Source organism: Carex rostrata, chromosome 20, assembly GCF_964058835.1.
Source record: "Carex rostrata chromosome 20, lpCarRost1.2, whole genome shotgun sequence".
NCBI lineage: Eukaryota > Viridiplantae > Streptophyta > Magnoliopsida > Poales > Cyperaceae > Carex > Carex rostrata.
The window spans coordinates 6151287-6171117 of record NC_135937.1 but is presented as its reverse complement, the minus strand read 5'-3'; the positions used below and the strand labels follow the sequence as shown (position 1 = coordinate 6171117).

Here is a 19831-nt window from a genome sequence, read left to right as displayed (position 1 = left end):
AACAGTTGATCCGAATCGTTAAACATAATATTTATATGAAAATATATTTTCAGATCAAATTTTTCAATTTAGCATTTCTTTTAGATGAGTAGAAAACCATTTAATCTAAAAAAATTGGACCATCCGAAAGCAATGATTTTCGACCTATTTATAAAAATAGTAAAATAATTCTAAAAAATATAAAACTTAGTCTCTAAATATAATTTTATATGGAGATTGTGTTTAACAGTTCCAATCGACTAATTAAACTTTAAAAATAAAAATACGGATTCATTGCACGAGTTGATCCGTAATATACATTTTACCATAGCCTCACTTCCAAATTCTAAGCAATTTGTAAAAACAGGGGGAGCAGGAAGCCATTAGAATTGTTTAACCAGAATACAATCCACGGGGCGAAATTGAACAAGCATACACAATTACACATCTAATGATAAAAGAATTCAATTGTTTGATGCATTGCCCAAACCACTCTCAAATAGCACAAATTATGATAATAATAAGTTTGGATAACATCCATAAAAAATATTAATGGGTGTAACAGATGTACACCGTATCTTTGAGAACTGAATCAAGCTCCAAGAAAAACCAATGCCAAAATGACTGGACGCAATTTTCCAAATACCAGAACAACCTTATCTGAGTGACTGAGTCTGAGATCATTGACCACTGCCTTACAAATTCACAGTTTATCTGCTTCGAATCCTGTAAAAATACGAATCTTGATACAAGTGAAATAGACATGATTTGGTAGGCAGCGATCAGACCTGAGATGATATGGACTCTTAAGTTTGACATCTCCAGGCTAAGTTGCGCCTGGTATGAATCTGTATGGATGTGATAACACCTGCTTTGAATGATTGAAAAGAGAGTGGGGGTGGAAATTAGATGGCCTAGACGGATCCAAAAAATTCAGCTCCAAAGTTTGGATCTGAAAATTTTTCGGATCTCTCTATGCTTAAAAAAATCCAGTCATTCATTCTATTTTTCTATATTATTTAATAATAATTTCTATAAATAAGAATCTCCTCTGTAATAAATCAAGTCGTTTGGGGTGGGGTGTCATATCAAGCTCTTGCAATTATTGTGTACAAAGATTCCTTCCTTTTTTTCAAGAAAGCTACTTCAGATTGTAATTTTGTAGCGTATATTACAATTTTGGGGGTTTCTAGTCAAAAGGGCTTGTCTGTAAAGAAAGAATGTGGACATAATAATTCTGTTGAATCAAGGTAATGCACCAATTACAAAATTTAATTATAATGTTTACGAACTAACTATGATTGGGACAGAAGAATAAGTTCCAAAATAAAAGATAAATAATATCTAGTAGACATGACTAAGTCATTCTATAATAAACTTTTAAAGTACAAGATAGGATAGAGCAAGTCTCCATCAGTTGCATCATATAGAAACAATTATTGCTTGAACATATTATACGCAACTTATTGTAAGCATCAGCAGAATACAAAATAGTTCTCTAATAATAATTATTTTCGTACTAAACTCGCTAAACTAAAGCATATATATACATCTATTCTACTCAAATTTTAAACTGCTGACAAATTTAAAAACGAAAATACAAAAAATGACATGCCAAAGAACAAGAGGTTACAATTTTACATGTGTTAATCTTTTAGATCGCACGTTACTGATCTCAGTATTCCTGAAACAGGTCTCTGTTAACTCTGGTAATCTAAGATCAGCTATCTAGTCTAGAACTAACCTTTCACTTTCGGTTGTGTTGTCATTTGAATTTAAAACCAGTCCAATTTATGTTTTCTATCTTCTATTGGTAAAACCGTAAAGTTAAAACTCCGTGAACAACAAATTTACATGAAGGGGCTGAGCAAAAAGTCTCCAACAATTGGTAAAAATTAAATCCATGACAAAGCCTCGACCACAGCTGACATGGCAGTGGGACCTGCCTGTTCAAGTAGTGCAAGTGCAAGCTCGGACTCATTCCACCGCTTAAGCCCCCTTGCCAGCTTTGTCAGAGTCTCCAGACTTAAAACCGGGACCCATGTTGGTGTGAATCTAACAACCAAACCAACAAAGCACTTCACAAAAGCCTTCCATGCTCCAGGCTGGCAGTTGGGCTGTAAGTCTAGGTCCACAATCTTGGCCACAAAATCCATGTGTCGACCGAAAACCCGGGCCCGCTTAGATGAGTACACCCATGTGTATGCCGGTGGGGCCTCTGAGACACCCCACACAAGCACCCCAGAATAAAATAAAAGGTACGCAATGGCATACCCACTCAATATACCATGCATGGGACTTTTAGAATCTGCTTCACCCAATAAGAGAAGAGTTGGGAAGGTCTCCTCATACAATACCTGCACTAACTTGGGCCCACCAGTTATAATCAGCAAGCTTGCGCCAAGTGACACTGACTGACGCACCCTCGACAAGGCAGAAGCGAGAGAGGCCGCACCAGAATCAGACCTGACTCTGGCCCGCCCTGACATGCCATTACTCTTTACACATTCATCAGCTAAAGTGCGGGCCCAATCCAAAATCAGCCTGAACACCACCTCACTGACATAATGAATGTTGGTAAAATTATGACATGAGTGAACATAAAGAAAACCAGGGGCCACTGGAATGCGAGGCCCGCGGTCAACTTGGATGTGACCAAAAAGGCCACTGGACCCACGCCTCTCAACAAAGTGGGACCCGTCAGTAAGTGACGAGGTGCCAAGGAAGCATGTGAAGCAGCTCTTGATGAGCTGGGCCGTTGCATTCTTGTCTCGGGCGAAGGGGGAGCGGGTGCAAGATAAGACAACAAAATTGTGCCACCTACGCACCTTTTGGGTCCACAAGGCGCCGACAATTGGCATGCTCGGCCAGGAGCTGCTACTTGCGCAGTTCTCCAGTGCATGCCCGATGATGCCGTGCATATGGTCATCGTTTTTATCAAGTTTAAATGTGATCGTCAGGCTCACTAACACTGCGATTGGCAAGGGGAGCATTGGAAGTGATCCACCTACATATTTTTTTATTATTCTTAATAAAAGGTAAAATGGGTGCTTTATAAATTTAAAATGAGTTTTAATAGAAAAGACAATAAAATGGGTAATCTTTCTCAGTTTTTAAATTTTAGAAGGGTACATATGATATTATGAATTTTAGAGGGGAAAATAAGTAATTTCGAAGTTTTGAGGGGTATACATGAAATTCCCCCTAAATAAAAAGAATCTGAATGATGGGAAGTTTACGTGGGTAACTGCAGGGGACATCAACTCCGGCAGAAGCAAGGATATCTTTTATTTCTTGGTCAACTGAGAAAAGGTTTGCTGCCGGGCTAGGCCAGTCGATACCATTTAGGTGAACCGGCTTCCAAATTCCACGGGTGATTTCTGCTGAGAAATATGTAACAATTACTGCCAGTGAAGCTGGCAAGAAGTCAACGATACGTCTGAGTCCTACAAAATAAAATAGACTGTCATGTAGTTAATTTAGAAAGCTTAGGATTCTTCATTAACATACCATTATTAGAGAGATGAAACAAATTTATTATTACTTTTTCATGTTTTGGACAATTTTCATAGTGAATTTTGATGCTGTACTGGATAGGTCAGATACTGGTAATTACGAATTGATAACTAATGAAGAATGCTAGGGTTATTAACTGGATCTTACTTTTAACACAATCTAGTCTTAATCTAAGTCAAATTCAGGGACTGATCCCTGAAAAAACACTGAAGGTGTTGATAGGATTAGTTATGGACTTATGGTGGATACTGCTATCTAGTATCTAGTTTTGATCTATCACCATATCCTCACTCAAAGTAGAGTGAGGGTATAGTAATATGCATATGCTAGCGCTATGGACTCATGTCTCTGTTTTTAAAGTCCAAACAGTCGATTGGAACTGTTCAACATGATCTTCATATGAAAATGTACTTGCAAACCGAATTTCATATTTTTTTATATTTTTTTTTACTATTTTTTAAGATAAGTAGAAAATCACTTGATTTGAAAATTCTGGACCATCCAAAGGCAGTGATGTTCAGTTCTACCTTTCTAACAAGATGGTAAAAAAATTTCTAAAAAATGTAAATTTGCTCTCCAAGTACATTTAATATGGAGATCGTGTTTAACGGTTCAGATCAATTGTTTGAACTTTCAAAATAAAGATATGAATCCATACCACCGGTCGACCCATAATATGCATATTACCATAGCCTCACTCAAAAAGTAAAATAGTGCAGAGTGCTACTAACCTGTAGTCAGATCCCTTGAAGAAAGTTGACCGGAAGCGCAAGCGGTCAAAGCTGCCTCGAGAACAAATGGAATTGCCTCCAAAATCTCCCAAGCTGGAAGAGTTGGCCTCTGGCAGGACTCCTCTGTGGTGCCACTCCCACTTACGGGTAGGACCCCATTTATGCTCCCGCTACTACTAGAATTTGAGAAAGAATTAACCGATCCACTAGAGCCTGACCCTGTCCACACCATATTCAAAATCATGTTTGCAACCTGGTGCACCGGGTTCTTGTTAGACAATCCTGAGGGAGTTGACGATATGCATGCCTGGTTCTGAAAGTACCATGCACGCAATTTTGGGAAGGATTCGATGTAAACGGGTTTTGCATTAGGGTCCTGGAGGGAAACACGGCCGTTTCGCAAGAGAAGAAGATAGTCAAGAGTAAGTTCGTGCCTAGCCTGGGCCCCACGGGTCGGTAGGCAATGCTCTTGGGGTGGCTGGTGAAATTTCCAAAGGCGCAAGAGGAGAAGGAAGGCATAAGAGAAGACCGAGTAGACTGAGGTCTCCTCCGGGTGGCATGACTTGTGATTGGATGGAGGGGGTAGTGAACCAAAGGCCTCACATATCGGCATCAGGGCTGCTGCGACTTCGGGTATCTTCAAGGGAAGAGAAGTCAGGTATCAGAGAAAAAATATTTTCATGAACTCAAGGAGAGAAAAAAAGAGTGAAGGTGATTTGAGTTGTTTAGTAAGGAAATACAGTTGTTAAATCAAGGCACTCCACCAGTAATTGTAAAGATTATGACATTCTACTGTTGTTTATTTCCTGAATTAAGAAGAACAATGTATACTGATACTTAATACTAGCAACATCTGGTAAATATTCCCATGATTACATGAACATATTATCCACATAAAACAGCTTCAATTTGAACAAGTATAAGATGAAATGGCCAAGTGGAATATATATTTTGTTGTATATTTAGCCAAATAGAATTTGTATTGCAATTAGGAGGAATATTAGACTAGAGAATATTTGCTCACCAAACCGTATAAAGAAAGAATATGAACTGTATCAACCGAAGCCATGCCTAATAATAAAGCTTTAAGCATCCTCATGTGGCTAATATAACGATTTTCAATTTCAATCTCTGAGGAATCAAGTGATGACGAAGGGGATAGTAGCTTAACCATAATATCAACCGCATGTTCCTGAAATAAAAAATAACAAAAAGTATTAAAATTTTAACCCAGCAATGTTGGATCAGAACAATGCTGTATCTCTGGAAGTTCTAGAGCATCTGCATTGGGATAACTTTTTTATTTCTTTTTTTGAGGGTTAGCAGTTTAGCCGCTAACAAATTTATTGATAAAGATAATTCATTTACAAGCCCTATAGCATCCTCTCCTCAGCTATTTACAAAAGCAAAAGAAAATTGTACCAAATTAAAATTTTACATAGTTCAGCTAAGAGAAACAGAAACGCGTTTACTGTCTTAATTTTACTGATGTAGATGCCCAAAAATCTAATTTTCTTTTGTTAGATAGTACCTGAAAATTCCATCCACGGGTAAGTGACGCGCCGCATAAAATCCTTGAAGCCATTGGTCTTTCCTCTTCAGATCCATTGAGTGCAATAATGTACAATTTCTCCAGTTCTGCAACACTGAATCAACAATATTAAACAATGAGTTCTAACGTGTATAGAAACAAAAAATAAAAAATGACAAGTTTGATTTTTTTTTTTTTCCTGATACCTTGGAGCAGCAGTTATAGTTAAAACCTTCTCAAGAGAAGCAGTGAGAGGGGCTCCACCCATGAATGCTGCCCAAGGAGTATCCCTTGTTAGATGGGGTTCTTTTGGAAGTTGTGCAGCCAGGACCACATACCCCGGCCAAAAGTACACTGATGTGTCAATCAGGTTTCTTGCAATGCACGCCTCAACTATGAGATGCAGTATGTTGCCAACTGCAATAACAAATTAAGAAAAAAAAAAAAGATAAATATGTTAGATGGGCAAAAACTCCTAGGTAGAAAAAAAAAGCACAAACAAAGATGGTTAAAGATTGTATTTTATTAGACCACTGGCACACACTATTTAGGCTAGCGTAAGGCAAAAACAATTAACTACACATTAAGTACATGAAAGATAACAAAACATATTACTTGCTTTGATATTAGGGTTAGCATTGGAAATGAAAACAGCAGCTTTTGTTGCAGCCTCATTCGCCAGAGTGACAAACACAGGGAGAGGTGTGAGAAGAGCTGAAAACTGCCCCAGTACTTGCAGGGATGTCACCAAGCCGAGCCTTCTGATAAGATCATTGTTCACAAGTGGAACAATTGATAAAGGCACAATAGCTAACAAGATACTTAACCGTGCATCGAGGAGCGGTATAGGTCCTTCAACTTGATCTCTTCCCTTTTTTCAATCAATGAGAATATAACAGATTATTTAGATTAATCTTAAAACAAACTTGATTAATTATAAAATGAGCCAGTTCAAGCCTTATTTAAAAAAACAAGAGTCTGGCTAGGTGATATGCCAAAACTTATCGGGCAGGCTTCAAATGACGAATTCAAACCATTCCGACCGATCTACTTTATGAGTGATGCGTTTACATACAAAATTTACAATTTTTTGACTTATTTTAGTATCAAGTTAAGCGGTAAAAAAATGATGAAAATTAACTTAAAAAAATTACCACATTTGACCGCTTGACTTGATACTAGATAAATTTGGAAAATTATAAATTTTGCATGTAAACGCACTACTCATGAAGTAGATCAGTTTGAACAGTTTAGATTTGTCGTTTAAAGCCGATTAATAGGTTTTGGAGTTGGTGGTATTTAGGCTGAAATACCACTAATATCACGATAGCCAGACTCGAAAAACAAATCCTACATAAAGATAATGGCTTAAGTTTCAATCATAACCCTCCAAAGCTAATTTATTTTCCTTAAAAGGGTAATATTGTATCTGGATCTCATGTAAAAACTAATTTACACATGAACCATAACCAGGTTAGGCATATCGTATGTGCCAGTCAGGACCGGAAGTTTAAAGTCAAGTAACAAAGACACTATTATTATTAATGGGTCCTTTTAATTAATTAGCTCAATTGTTCTCCTTTAGATCTAAAAAATAGCTGGGACTTGTCCTATCCAGTACTTATATTGATCAGGTCTGATACCAGCAGAAAACAAAAGAATATCCAGAATCTATGTTGGTCTCACATGCAAGTACCAAATCTAGAATAGTGCAATTGCAAAGTTGTGGTTTATTTGCAGCTTATTTGGAAATACCAAAAAAAAAAATGAAAAAAGAGCTAGTCTCAACTCGTTGCACATGTCGAAGACATGACAGCCAGAGAGCTTGAAATGTTTCTTGCCACGTCGCCTGATTAAGCACTTGTAGTCCCTTGATGAGCTCTGTCTAGGAATAAGAAAAGTCAATAACCATAAAATAGGATTTAACAAAGTATCTAGTCCCTACAGCGTGTTGACTACATTTTTTTACTATATTTATCACTAAATTAGGGGGGTCATATATGTGTTGCCATGTTGAGAAGATTTCTAAAATGAACAATATATATCGAAAGGTAAGCTTTTGGACAGAGGCGGGCCCAAGGCCTAGGGGTAGGCCTGGATTTTGAAAAAAAAAAAATTTGGCCCATGTATGTTTGGGTTATTTGCCGATCTCTGGTGAAGATGTTTGCCTACCCCCGGAACAAATTCATTTTCTTCCCAACCCATTTTCTTGCCTATACATGGCCTAATTCCTGGGTCCGCCCCGGCTTTTGGACACAAATGGATAAGTATCCTAGATATCAGTAAAGAAAAAATCAGCAAAAGTTTACCTGTTAGGACTTCAATGGCAGAGACGACATGGAGGTGGCGGCCATCCATGCAATTCTCCATGAACACATCAAAGGGGATCCAGCAAGTGGAGTTACCGTAACTGAAGTTGTTTGCAAAGCTCAAATTTTTGGGCCGAGTGTTGAAAAGCACGCCAAGTTGCGGGTGCTTCTCCAACCGGTGTATTGCATAAGTCAACGCCTTTTGTATGGTAGCAAGCGAATTACTTGCAACATTAATGGTTGACGGAGAAGTGATCTTTGATATATGTGCTTCAACCAGCTGTAGCCTCTCCACTAAATTATTGAATTCTTCTGGCCTATTTAATTGCCAAGGAAAAATGAGTTTCATGGCTGCAAAATTTAATTGCCATATTTGCCCCCACATTTTATCCGTAATCTATGCCCCCCCCCCCACTCGGCAGTACATATGCCCCAAAAGATAAGCATTTTTAGAGTAATTGTCACGCTTGTTTGTAGGTTACTAAAGCTTAAATGCAAATATTGAGGGCAATATGGTCCATATCAACATAAATAAGAAATGCAAATTAAGTAAATTTTTGCTCGTTGCCAAAACAAAAATAACCTTGTTAGGGAACAAAAAACCAAAAATTTATATTGCAGAGTTCTTTAACCAAAGCAATCATTCGGTTTGAAGGTCTTTGAAAGTCTAAAGTAATGAAACAGAAATAAATAGGATAATGTATATATACATATTTATACTGATGAGGCGCAGCAAAACTTGGGCCTTCTTATTAGTAATTATCTTCTCTACAATCTCTAAAGCCAAGAGAGTGTTACTTGCATTTCCTCTTATATCTAAATTTTGCTGCATGTCAGTTCTTGCATATGAAAAACCAGAGTCTTCAAGCACACTATCTACTAGGGTTTTGACTAGAGTGAAAACGAATAAAACAATGGCATGACCCAAATCCATCTTTGGAACTCCATAGGTACGAGAAAGTTGTAATGCTTCGTCAATCGACTTCACTATCCTGCAAGAGTAATTATTAGTTGCTAAACAATAAATTAAGATTTAATAGTTACACAAGTACCAACAGGTACTAACTGTTACATACTGGCACCGAGAGTGAGAGACTAGCCAGATTAAATCAAAATTGTTCAATGTTACATATGATATGACCAATAAGAATATAAAATTTGGTCAAGATAACTAATAAAGATTATAGAAAATTAGATAGTAAGGTGGTAGTGGTCATTCAGAACAAATATTGAATTGATTTTTTTTTTTTTTTTTTGCAAAGATGCATGCCCGTAGGCTTTCATTAATTTCCACTTTGATTAAAGATTACAATTATAAGAGATTAAAGTTCCTCAGCTAGCTCTAACAAACTCATGACTGGTTCAAACTAAATATTGGATAAGAAAAACCAGTATATTCCTCCTTAAATAGGCTACCCGTTTTTGCTAAATAAAAAATTGACCAAAAGTCCAAGACCACTCAATAATAAATCCATTATAATATAAGCGCTAAAAATCAAGGAAGGTGAACTAGGTAGGTAAGTAAAAGTGCACAGCGTATTCAATTTTTTTGACTTGAAATTAAGCAAGCTGTATGTTCTCTAATGTATAAGGACATAAATGCCCTTGTATAAAATAACAAACTAAACAGGTTTAGTTTAAAACAACATGGTTTAGTTAAAAACTTCAAATGCCCTTAGAGAGAGAAACTTGCATGTCAAGAGATGGTACGGTCGATCCTGACGGTGGTAAGGTAACCGCATAGCGTCTTACCAACTCGAGATATAGCCGGTACGCACCGGGTTGCCCCATCCTTTGCGGTACCACTCTGTTCAAAACAGAGGAAATATATTAAAATAATTAAATGAAAAACAACAAGTTAGAATTTTGAAAAGAGAAGAGAAATTTACTTTTGGGTGAGAAGAGCAAGGATCTGGAGAGGGGAGACGAGGCGTGAGGCCATGGCTTGGTCTAGAAGCTTCCATAGGCAAGGAGTATGCTGCGAGAAACAGAGATTGGAGACGAGAATTTCGGCGAGATTGGGATTTGGGAAAGAGATGCCTCTTTCTTGGAGACGACGGGAGAGTTCCAGTGAGCGCAGGAGAGGTGCTTTGCTGTGCACCTCCGAGGCCTTCAACTCGAACGCTATTAGTTGATCCATGTTGGTATTGGAGACGGTTGTCTCCATTTCTATCTCCATTGGAGAGGACAGAGAGGTTGTAAGCTTCAACTGTTGAGAGAGAGAAGAGGGGAAACCGTGAGAAAGTTGAGGGGTTTATAAAGGGCGGCAGCTAATAAAGCAACTTGGCGAATTGGACGAGATGAGGAAGAAAAGGTTTAATTTCTCTGCAATGAGCCAACATTTTACTCAATTATTTCAAATGGAACTTAATTTTTAATGAGAATAAAAGAACCTCAAATCAAACATTTTTGTATTTTAAATTATTTTCCACGAACTTCTAAAATCGAATATTTGATTTATTATAATATATTTAATAAAAACTATCCTATTCTTTTAAAAGAGAACACAGAGGACTTTCAAATATTTTATTTTTTATAAGTTGATCTCGAGACTTTTAACTTAAATACTATAAATATCCGAGAAAATTTTGGTCATTTTCAAAATTAAACAATAAATACTAAGTTAATCATAAGTTATTGCAAATAATTAAATAGTTGGGTGGCAAGTGATTGTTACAATTGAAACTTCAAAGTTCAACTTGTCATAGCAAATTTGAAATCTCTCGTAATTTTTTTTTTTTTAGAAAACAAAACAGTGTAGACATTTCTAGATGATCACTATTATTATAATATTTATTCGAGATGGGCTATGGTGCATTGCAATGCATAGGCTATGGTGTGCATTGGACCATAAATCACCGATTCAAAGTCCAAATGACCGATCCAAACCGTTCATCTTGTTCTCCATATTAATATGTGCTTGGAGACCAAATTTTACATTTTTTGAAATTTTTTTACTATTTATTAAGCCACTTTGAAAATCGCTGATCCAACGGTGGCTTCTGATTTTACTGTTCCAAACAGTCACCGTTGGATCAGCGATTTTCAAAGTGGCTTAATAAATAGTAAAAAAATTCCAAAAAATGTAAAATTTGGTCTCCAAGTACATATTAATATGGAGAACAAGATGAACGGTTTGGATCGGTCATTTGGACTTTGAATCGGTGATTTATGGTCCAATGCACACCATGGCCTATGCATTGCAATGCACCATAGCCCATCTCTATTTATTCAGATGTCAAAATTATAAAAATAATATAATATTGTATTGTAACTTGTGTCATTTAAAAATTTTGAGCTACATAAAATTAGTTTATTTAAAGCTCATAAGTCATAAGATCTAAATACTCAAGGTTCTTTATTTGAAATTTCGACGATTTAAATATTAAAATACCTCGGGTACAATTCTTGCACGGATAAAATTACAATTCTAGAGGAGCGGATTAGATGAAAACCAACTGGGTACGGCGTTGAAGTGTTCGTCAATAGCAGGTTTACTGACAAATGGGACCCATTAATAAAGTCGGCCGGCAGGCAAGCAGGAATTCGCCTCCTCTGAGATATCTCAAACTTTGCGTGACTTTACGGAAAATTTTAACCGTTTAAATAAGTTCTACACGAATCTCAAAGCAAAAATAATAGAGGCCCCCGCGCTATCACCGAATAGGCACCGGACACGTCGGTCACGCAAAAGTTTGAGATATCTCGAGGATACGCACTCGGTAGGCAGGCATCCCCATTTACTTCTTGACAAATTTGATGCTCAGGTCCCACGTGACAGTCACTTATGGTAGTTGGCTGCGTCGTTACGACCGCCAGATAATTCCCAAACAGGAACGTGGACCATTAAATGTGATTCCTTGGTATGATAAAATCCGACCCGACGCGTGTCGTACTGTCGTGTCGGAAAGAAGGTTTTTAACACAAATGCGAATTGAGTTGTCTCCATTTTAAACAAACTGGAGACTTGTATAAATCCGAACTCAACAGTGAATACGAGGTAACGAGGGATCAATCATGCAGCGCACGAACTATAGAATCAAAACAGCGCTCTTATGGTTTTTGCGCTGCAGGAAGTCAAAATTATTCTGTTAATACCTTTACCCGATGATTCATCGAGAGAAAAAAAAACAAAAGAATACTTTTGTTTTTAAGCTATATAATTATAATCAGATATCTTTACATATTAATCTATGTACTCAGAGTACTTTTGTTCTGGTTCAATAACATACAAGCAATATTATTAATACATAATGGGATGCATTAATTTACGGTACATTAATACGTTTATTCATGTTTTTTATAAATTAAAATCATATTTTGAGTCATATAATTAATCATCAAAACGGACCGATATAATATTACACACAGTTTATTAGAATGTATTTTAAGTATATTGATGCATGAATTCATGTTTTTCATAAATTGTAGCCACAGCTCAAGTTTTATTGTTATCAAAACCGACATATGCTCTAAGTATTATCATCTACATGCTCGTAATTTATTACGGTAAATAAATAGTAGAAAACAACATATATAAGCACAATGTGTGCGTATATTCATGGTCTTTATAAATTGCAGCTTAAAGTCATATAATCATACATGTTCGTAATTTTTTTTTGCGAGAAATAGACAAAATATTAGCGGTTTAATACCCATACAAAATTATTGGGTTTGCATTATTCATGTTTTTCATAAATTACCTTCACAGAAATTATAAAATCATCAAAAACGAGAAATGTATTGTATTGTAAGTATTATCATTTACATGTTTATAATTTTTGCGGCAAATGAATAATAAACAATATTAAATGCACAAATCTACTGAATGTATTTACGACACATTCAAGAAGAAATGCACTAAGCAATGTCAATATATAAAATAGATAAATAAAATAAAAACCACAATAGAGCATAATAATCAAGCTCCCAACTAAAGTTTTATTAAATCTATATTTATTTCAGCACGTTTTTGTTTTTGTTTTTTTGAATTTGACGAATTACACCAACAAGACTCTGATTATTTAATATATTAGTACAAAAAAATTAATACTTTTAATATGCGATATTATTTATTTATATGAGCAAATTATTCACTAATACATTTATATTATATTTGAATTACAAACTTTTAAATAATCAAATTATATTTGAATTATAAACTTATGTCTGATTTCAAGTCTGGACCCCCATCAAAGCCGATTTTTTTAAAAATAACCAAATTTATAAATATCTTATTAAAAATAACCAAGGTTTGAGAGAATTTTTAAAAATATCCAACCCGTGAATATTTTTCACGGTCCGGAATTTTTAATCCCGGCCGTGGAAAAATTTCACTGGTGGGTTTTTTGTTTTGCACTATAAATAGGGTTTGGAGAAAGAAAATTTGGTATATGTATAATATATGTATAATATATGTATATATAATATAAGAGGTTGACTACTCTACTTACATAAGCATATGGGGGTATATGCTTATAAGTCATTTTTTTATTTTTAAAATCCAAAAAGTTGATTTGAACCGTTAGATGTGATCTCTATATTGAAATGTGCTTGGAGACCAAATTTTACATTTTTCTGAATTTTTTTACTATTTATTAAGCCACTTGAAAATCGCTAATCCAACGGTGGCTTCTGATTTTACTGTTTTGTTAAACCACCGTTGGATCAACAATTTTCAAAGTGGCTTAATAAATAGTAAAAAAATTCAGAAAAATGTAAAATTTGGTCTCCAAGCACATTTCAATATAGAGATCACATCTAACGGTTCAGATTGACTTTTTGGATTTTGAAAAAGAAAAAATGACTTATAAGCATATACCCTCATATGCTTATGTAAGTAGAGTAGCTAACCTCTATAATATAATACTAGTAATCGTGCCCGTGCACAGCAGCAACGGGAGCAAATTATGTAGTAGAAAACATTAAGCTCCTTAATAAGGAGGAGAGATAATTTAAATCAAATTTGTAGAGAAAAATAGTTAAATACTATATTTATCTACAAAATAACACATGTGAACTCTAGTGTAGTGGTAAGAATTTTGGCACCAACAGAACCCAACTGGGTTCGAATCCCGCCTTCAGCAGAAAAAAAAGGGTGCGCGGTGCACAGGCTCGATCTGCAGGTGCCGTGCGTGGTTCAGAGGCGCGGTCCACGGGTGCGGCGCGCAGTTTATGGGCACTGGGATCATATGCGGCGCGACCAATGCATATGTTCGCATAAAAGCGCGCACACAAAGTTTCAGGTACAGCGAGCTGCACCCTTTTAAACCGTGATTTAGCTTTTGAATTATGCTGCAAGTGCACAACTTTCGTTCAAGAGTATAATCAGGTATCGATCCTCAGGGACAGTACAATTCTATTCTAGATCACCACTTATCCTAGTTAGGTACTAGAAGTGAAAAGTTTGGTTTGAATTCGTTTCAATTTCTCAATTAAATAACAGAAGATGACATAAATAAATGTTTTGTTTCAGTCAATTTTAAAATGAAGTTTCCAGGATTTCAGATTTCATCCTCAACTTTGCCTCTCTGGACCCTCACGCGACTCGCATACGACCCTTGTGACGCGACCCGCATGGTCTCCCATGCGACTCGCATGGTCCTCGAGTGAATGCAGCATTGAACCTGTTTCTGAGTTATTCACTTGTACAAGGATCTACTGACCGTACCTAAGAATCTTGAGCCTCAACTCTCATTTATTAGCACCAGAAACCTAGTAAGGAATTGCAATTTCACCTTCTTAGATCTACAACCTCAAACTTTCGTTTACTAGTGTTCAATCTAAGTCATTTGTTCGGTTTGCTAAGGTATCCACTATCTCTCAATAGGTGGAAATCTCACCTTTCGGTTCAATTGATCTATCTTTTCAGATCTTTGATCTACCTCAAGTACTTGATTAAATTGCAAGAAAGATCAAGGTCAAGGTATTAGAAGAGATGCAAGAAACATTCAACAATAGACAACAAGATTCAATCAAACAATCTCAATCAAGCAATGAAAGAATAATACTCAATCAAATGAACACAAGAACAATTCAAATTCAGATTCAATGCATTACAAACAAAGCCTTAGATTACATCAACCCTAGAAACAAGAAAGATCTACTCAAACATCATAAAAGAGGAGATAAGAGAGAAGATCATGATAAAACCAAATGAAGCAATCTAGCAAGAATCTTCACTCCTTCTTCTCTTTCTTGAACAATACTCCAATTCTTGAGGTTTTGAATCTTCAAATTCGGAACGCTCTCCTCTGGTGGCAGGGGTGGTCTATTTATAGACTTTTCAAAACGAGCACTTCAATTCTGGGCCTTTATTGAGCCTTCACTGTCTGCTCTGGAGACTCGCGATGCGACCCACGTTAGGTCTAATGCTACCCGCATCGACTCTGATGAGGGTCGCGTACAGAGTCTCAGAATTCAGTAACTTCCCTGATTTTGCCCGTTTTCTGCAAAATAAGAATGAAATCGCAGCAGTACCACATTCTATGGATATTCAATGTAAAATACGCGATTTGGTGGTTTAAAACGTAGATTTTGGTACAGGAATTGGTCGGAACAATAGATCAAATATGGAGATGTCAGCATACTTAAGTGTTGAAACTCATAATTTGAAAAATTCATCTATGTGCGATCTGGAAATTCAACGGCTGAGCATCATTCCGAAAAAAAAAACAGTAAATCAGGACCCTTGCAGGATCTAGACATTAAGCTCCTTAATAAGGAGGAGAGATATGTATATGTATATATAATATATGTATATGGGTAAGGTTAAGGTGCTATGGGTTGCATAGTGGGCTACGGTGGTACGGCTCAATATTCGAGTTTTCAAAATCCAAACGGTCGATCCGAACCGTTCATCTTGTTCTCCATATTAATATGTGTTTGGAAACCAAATTTTACATTTTTTGGAAATTTTTTACTATTTTTTTAGATTTTTAGAAAATCAAATATCTGAATGGTGCATAATTTTTTAGATCAACTGATTTTCTACCTATCTAAAAAAATAGTAAAAAATTTCCAAAAAAATGTAAAATTTGGTCTCCAAACACATATTAATATGGAGAACAAGATGAATGGTTCGGATCGACCGTTTGAATTTTGAAAACTATAATATTGAGCCGTAGCACCTTAGCCTTACCCTATGTATATATGTATATATAATATATTTATTTATATATATATCAAATTTGACCTCTGCTGGTAAATTAGCAAGTCTGGACTGATACAAGGATCAAAATGCAAAAGTGATTAAAACAGCATGCAGAGCATTCAAAAATACACATAATTGACACAAATTTCAATTTATTTGGATTTTTTTACAGTTAGTTATGAATTTCCAAATTTAAGCTTTTGAAAAAACTTTAAACAACCATAACTTTGGCTAGGAAAGTCAGATTTGTGCGTATGACCACTTTTTAGAAAGGGGGGATGAGACAAATCTGAATATCACCCGGGCCACCCCCGGGCATCCGAAGCATCAGAATTTAAAAAAAACGTCGTTTAGTGCCTCAAAAATTCAGTTTAAGTTTTCGTTCAATGGTAGACGTACAACTATCGATATTTTGTTTAGTATAATTTAGGTTTTTGTAGTGTAATTATTAATTATAGAATTTTTTAATTTGCATACAAAGTAATTTAGCTTTTTGTATAATTATGTTATATTATACAATTGTACAAAAACCTAAATTATATATAATTATATGTAATTATATGTAATTATATTATATGGCTGTGGCTAATTTGCTACCGGCAGCATTTCTGTCGGCGGTGCTGCCGCGTTTTATTTATTTTTTGATGTCCAAACAACAAATCCAAACCATTAGATGTTTAATCTATACTATAATCTACTTGGAGACCAAATTTTACATTTTTTGGAATTTTTTTACTATTTATTAAGCTAGTTTGAAAACCGCTGATTTCAATGCTGCAGAAATTTACTGAAAACAGCGGTTTTCAAACTAGCTTAATAAATAGTAAAAAAATTCCAAAAAATGTAAAATTTGGTCTCCAAGTATATTATAATATAGATTAAATATCTAACGGTTTGGATTTGTTGTTTGGACATCACAAAATATAAAAAGAGGTGGCAACACCTCCGGCTAAAATGTTGCCGGCAGCAAATTAGCCGGACCCTATATTATATATACATATGTTGTGGCTAATTTGCTGTCGGTAGCATTTCTGCCGGCAGTGCTGCCGCATTTTATTTATTTTGTTATGTCCAAACAACAAATCCAAACCATTAGATGTTTAATCTATACTATAATCTACTTGGAGACCAAATTTTACATTTTTTGGAATTTTTTTACTATTTATTAAGTTGGTTTGAAAACCGCTGATTTCAATGCTGCAGAAATTTACTGAAAACAGCAGTTTTCAAACTAGCTTAATAAATAGTAAACAAATTCCAAAAAATATAAAATTTGGTCTCCAAGTAGATTATAATATAGATTAAACATCTAACATTTTGAATTTGTTGTTTGGACATCACAAAATATAAAAAGGGGTGGCAGCACCTCCGGCTAAAATGCTGCCGGCAGCAAATTAGCCGGACCCGTATACATATATACATATGTATATATTATATATACATATGTATATTATATATACATATACATATGTATATTATATATACATATACATATATTATATTATATAGAGGAGGGTTAAAATGCACCCTCTTTTTGTGCTCCTAACGTGCACCCTCCCCTTATATCTTCATTTTCAAAGTTTAAATAGTCGATTCGAACCTTCCAACGTGTTCTTCATATTAAAATGTGCTTGGAGACCAAATTTTATATTTTTTGAAAAAAATTTACTATTTTTTCAGAATTTTTGAAAATAATCACTTTGCTGAATTTTTTATTATTGCTTAGTTTAATAAAAAAATCTGAAAAAATAGTAAAAAATTTCCAAAAAATGTAAAATTTGGTCTCCAAGCACATTTTAATATGAAGAACACGTTGGAAGGTTCGAATCGACTATTTGAACTTTGAAAATGAAGATATGAGGAGAGGGTGCACGTTAGGAGCACAAAAAAGAGAGTGCATTTTAACCCTCTCTATTATATATACATACACATATATTATATTATATTATATTATATTATATTATATATACATATATTATAAAAAATGAGTTTATAAAAAAAACCGTGGATATTTTCTTTCTCGAAATCCTATTTATAGTAAAAAAAAAAAATCCACCCGTGAAATTTTTCCACTGCCGGAATTAAAAATTCCGAACCGTGAAAAATATTCACGAGTTGGGTAATTTTTAAATTTCTCTCAAATCTTAGTTATTTTTAATAATTTTTTTTATAAATTTGGTTATTTTTAAAAAACTCGAATTTGTCTGTCCTCAGCCACTCTTAACTTTTTATGTAATTCCAATAAAACTGATGAATAATGACTGTTTTCTCCAATTGCTCTCTTTGACTTTCAGCGGAGTCAAAATATAGATGGGTATAATATATATTTCTACCTCGTTCAATTAATATATATCCCGAGTAAAAGATGGAACAATATTCTCATATTCTGATATGATTTCCAATTTAAAATCACCCAGCCGACACGTGTTCTTAGGCCCAAAGTCCATTACCGAGGTTAGGTCAAGTCCAGTGATTTGTGATTCTGCGTGCGTGATTTAACTCAGCTGCGGATCCGACGGAGGTCAAACTTGATTCCAACTGCTGATCACCTTCCCTTCCTTCTCATTACTCAGCGACAGAGGCAAGAGGCGAGAGAACGAAAGAGGAGACTCGATGGGCTCATGAACCGGCCCGGCTCAGCTCAGATTCGGCTCTGTCCTATTAAATTAAATTATTCGGATCCAATTAGAATTGGGTTTTTTTAATAAAAAATATTCGGATCCGATTTGAAATCACATATTGGTTTTCTATGCAGATTCGAACCGCATACGAATATTTGGCCACATAGACCGCATTTTATTACACTGATGCTAACAAAAGCCGGATGAAGGGTTAGTAGCTGGAATTAGGGGAGCTGAATGGGATGCCGTCAAATTGCCTTCTTAGTTCATGGAGAACTGGTGCTACCATAAGTAATATATCTTTATTCCTTTTTCACTAATGCAGTCAAAGAATAAGATTTTTGTTGGTGAAACCTCGAATCAAATTGATTAGAATTAAAACCCTTTTGCGGTGTCCTTGTTTTGGTACTTGTTTGCCCTATATTCTTGTAGTGTACAGATATTTTATGCATCAGTACAGGCTCGATTAGACTCAAAGACCAGTATTGTGTTTACTTACACCATGTTTGGATGGAGAGTAGAGGAGGGGAGGGAATGGAATAGATAAAAAACTTTCCCTCCAATCGTGTTTGGTTGACAAAATTATGGTGGAGGTGAGGGGTACAGGAGGGGAAAGAGTTAACCTTGTGTAACTGTAATGAATAGAGTCGATTTACCTCCCGATTTGGGGTGTAACGGATGGAAAGAAATTGTGTAGCAAATATTTTCAGAAAAAATGACACAAATGCCCTGTCCTATATATCTTATTTCTATATAATTACCATTCAATTTTTTTTCACCACAGACCTAGCAGCCACCGTAGCCATCATAGTTGATTGATCAGGTTAGTTTTTTTTTTTTATATATATATTTATCGAACTTCAGTATGATCCTAAATATTGTTTCGTGGTGGGTTGGGGAGGGGAAGTCAAAACCTAATAAATACGAAATACTATTTCTTATCTGATAAATGTTTGGTCTTCTGTGAAATATGATCTCCAGAATTAATATTC

At 35.4% G+C, this 19831-nt stretch overlaps 1 protein-coding gene across 2 annotated transcripts; it reads right to left on the bottom strand.

The window, feature by feature from the left end:
* Positions 1-1406: 1406 nt before the first annotated feature.
* LOC144572260 (mediator of RNA polymerase II transcription subunit 33A-like) lies at positions 1407-10307 on the bottom strand. 2 transcript variants are annotated; one of them, XM_078321750.1, is made up of 12 exons: positions 9956-10299; positions 9760-9873; positions 8777-9058; positions 8067-8383; positions 7547-7638; positions 6373-6628; positions 5964-6174; positions 5758-5872; positions 5251-5418; positions 4227-4863; positions 3219-3425; positions 1407-2986 (listed from the first exon to the last, which is right to left on the bottom strand). In XM_078321750.1, exons 1-12 carry the CDS (start codon positions 10243-10245, stop codon positions 1875-1877), a joined length of 3801 nt encoding a protein of 1266 aa, XP_078177876.1. In that variant the 5' UTR covers positions 10246-10299; the 3' UTR covers positions 1407-1874. The 2 variants fall into 2 exon arrangements, with proteins under 2 accessions (XP_078177876.1, XP_078177877.1); XM_078321751.1 differs by lacking the exon at positions 9760-9873 and having other exon boundaries at positions 9956-10307.
* Positions 10308-19831: the final 9524 nt, after the last annotated feature.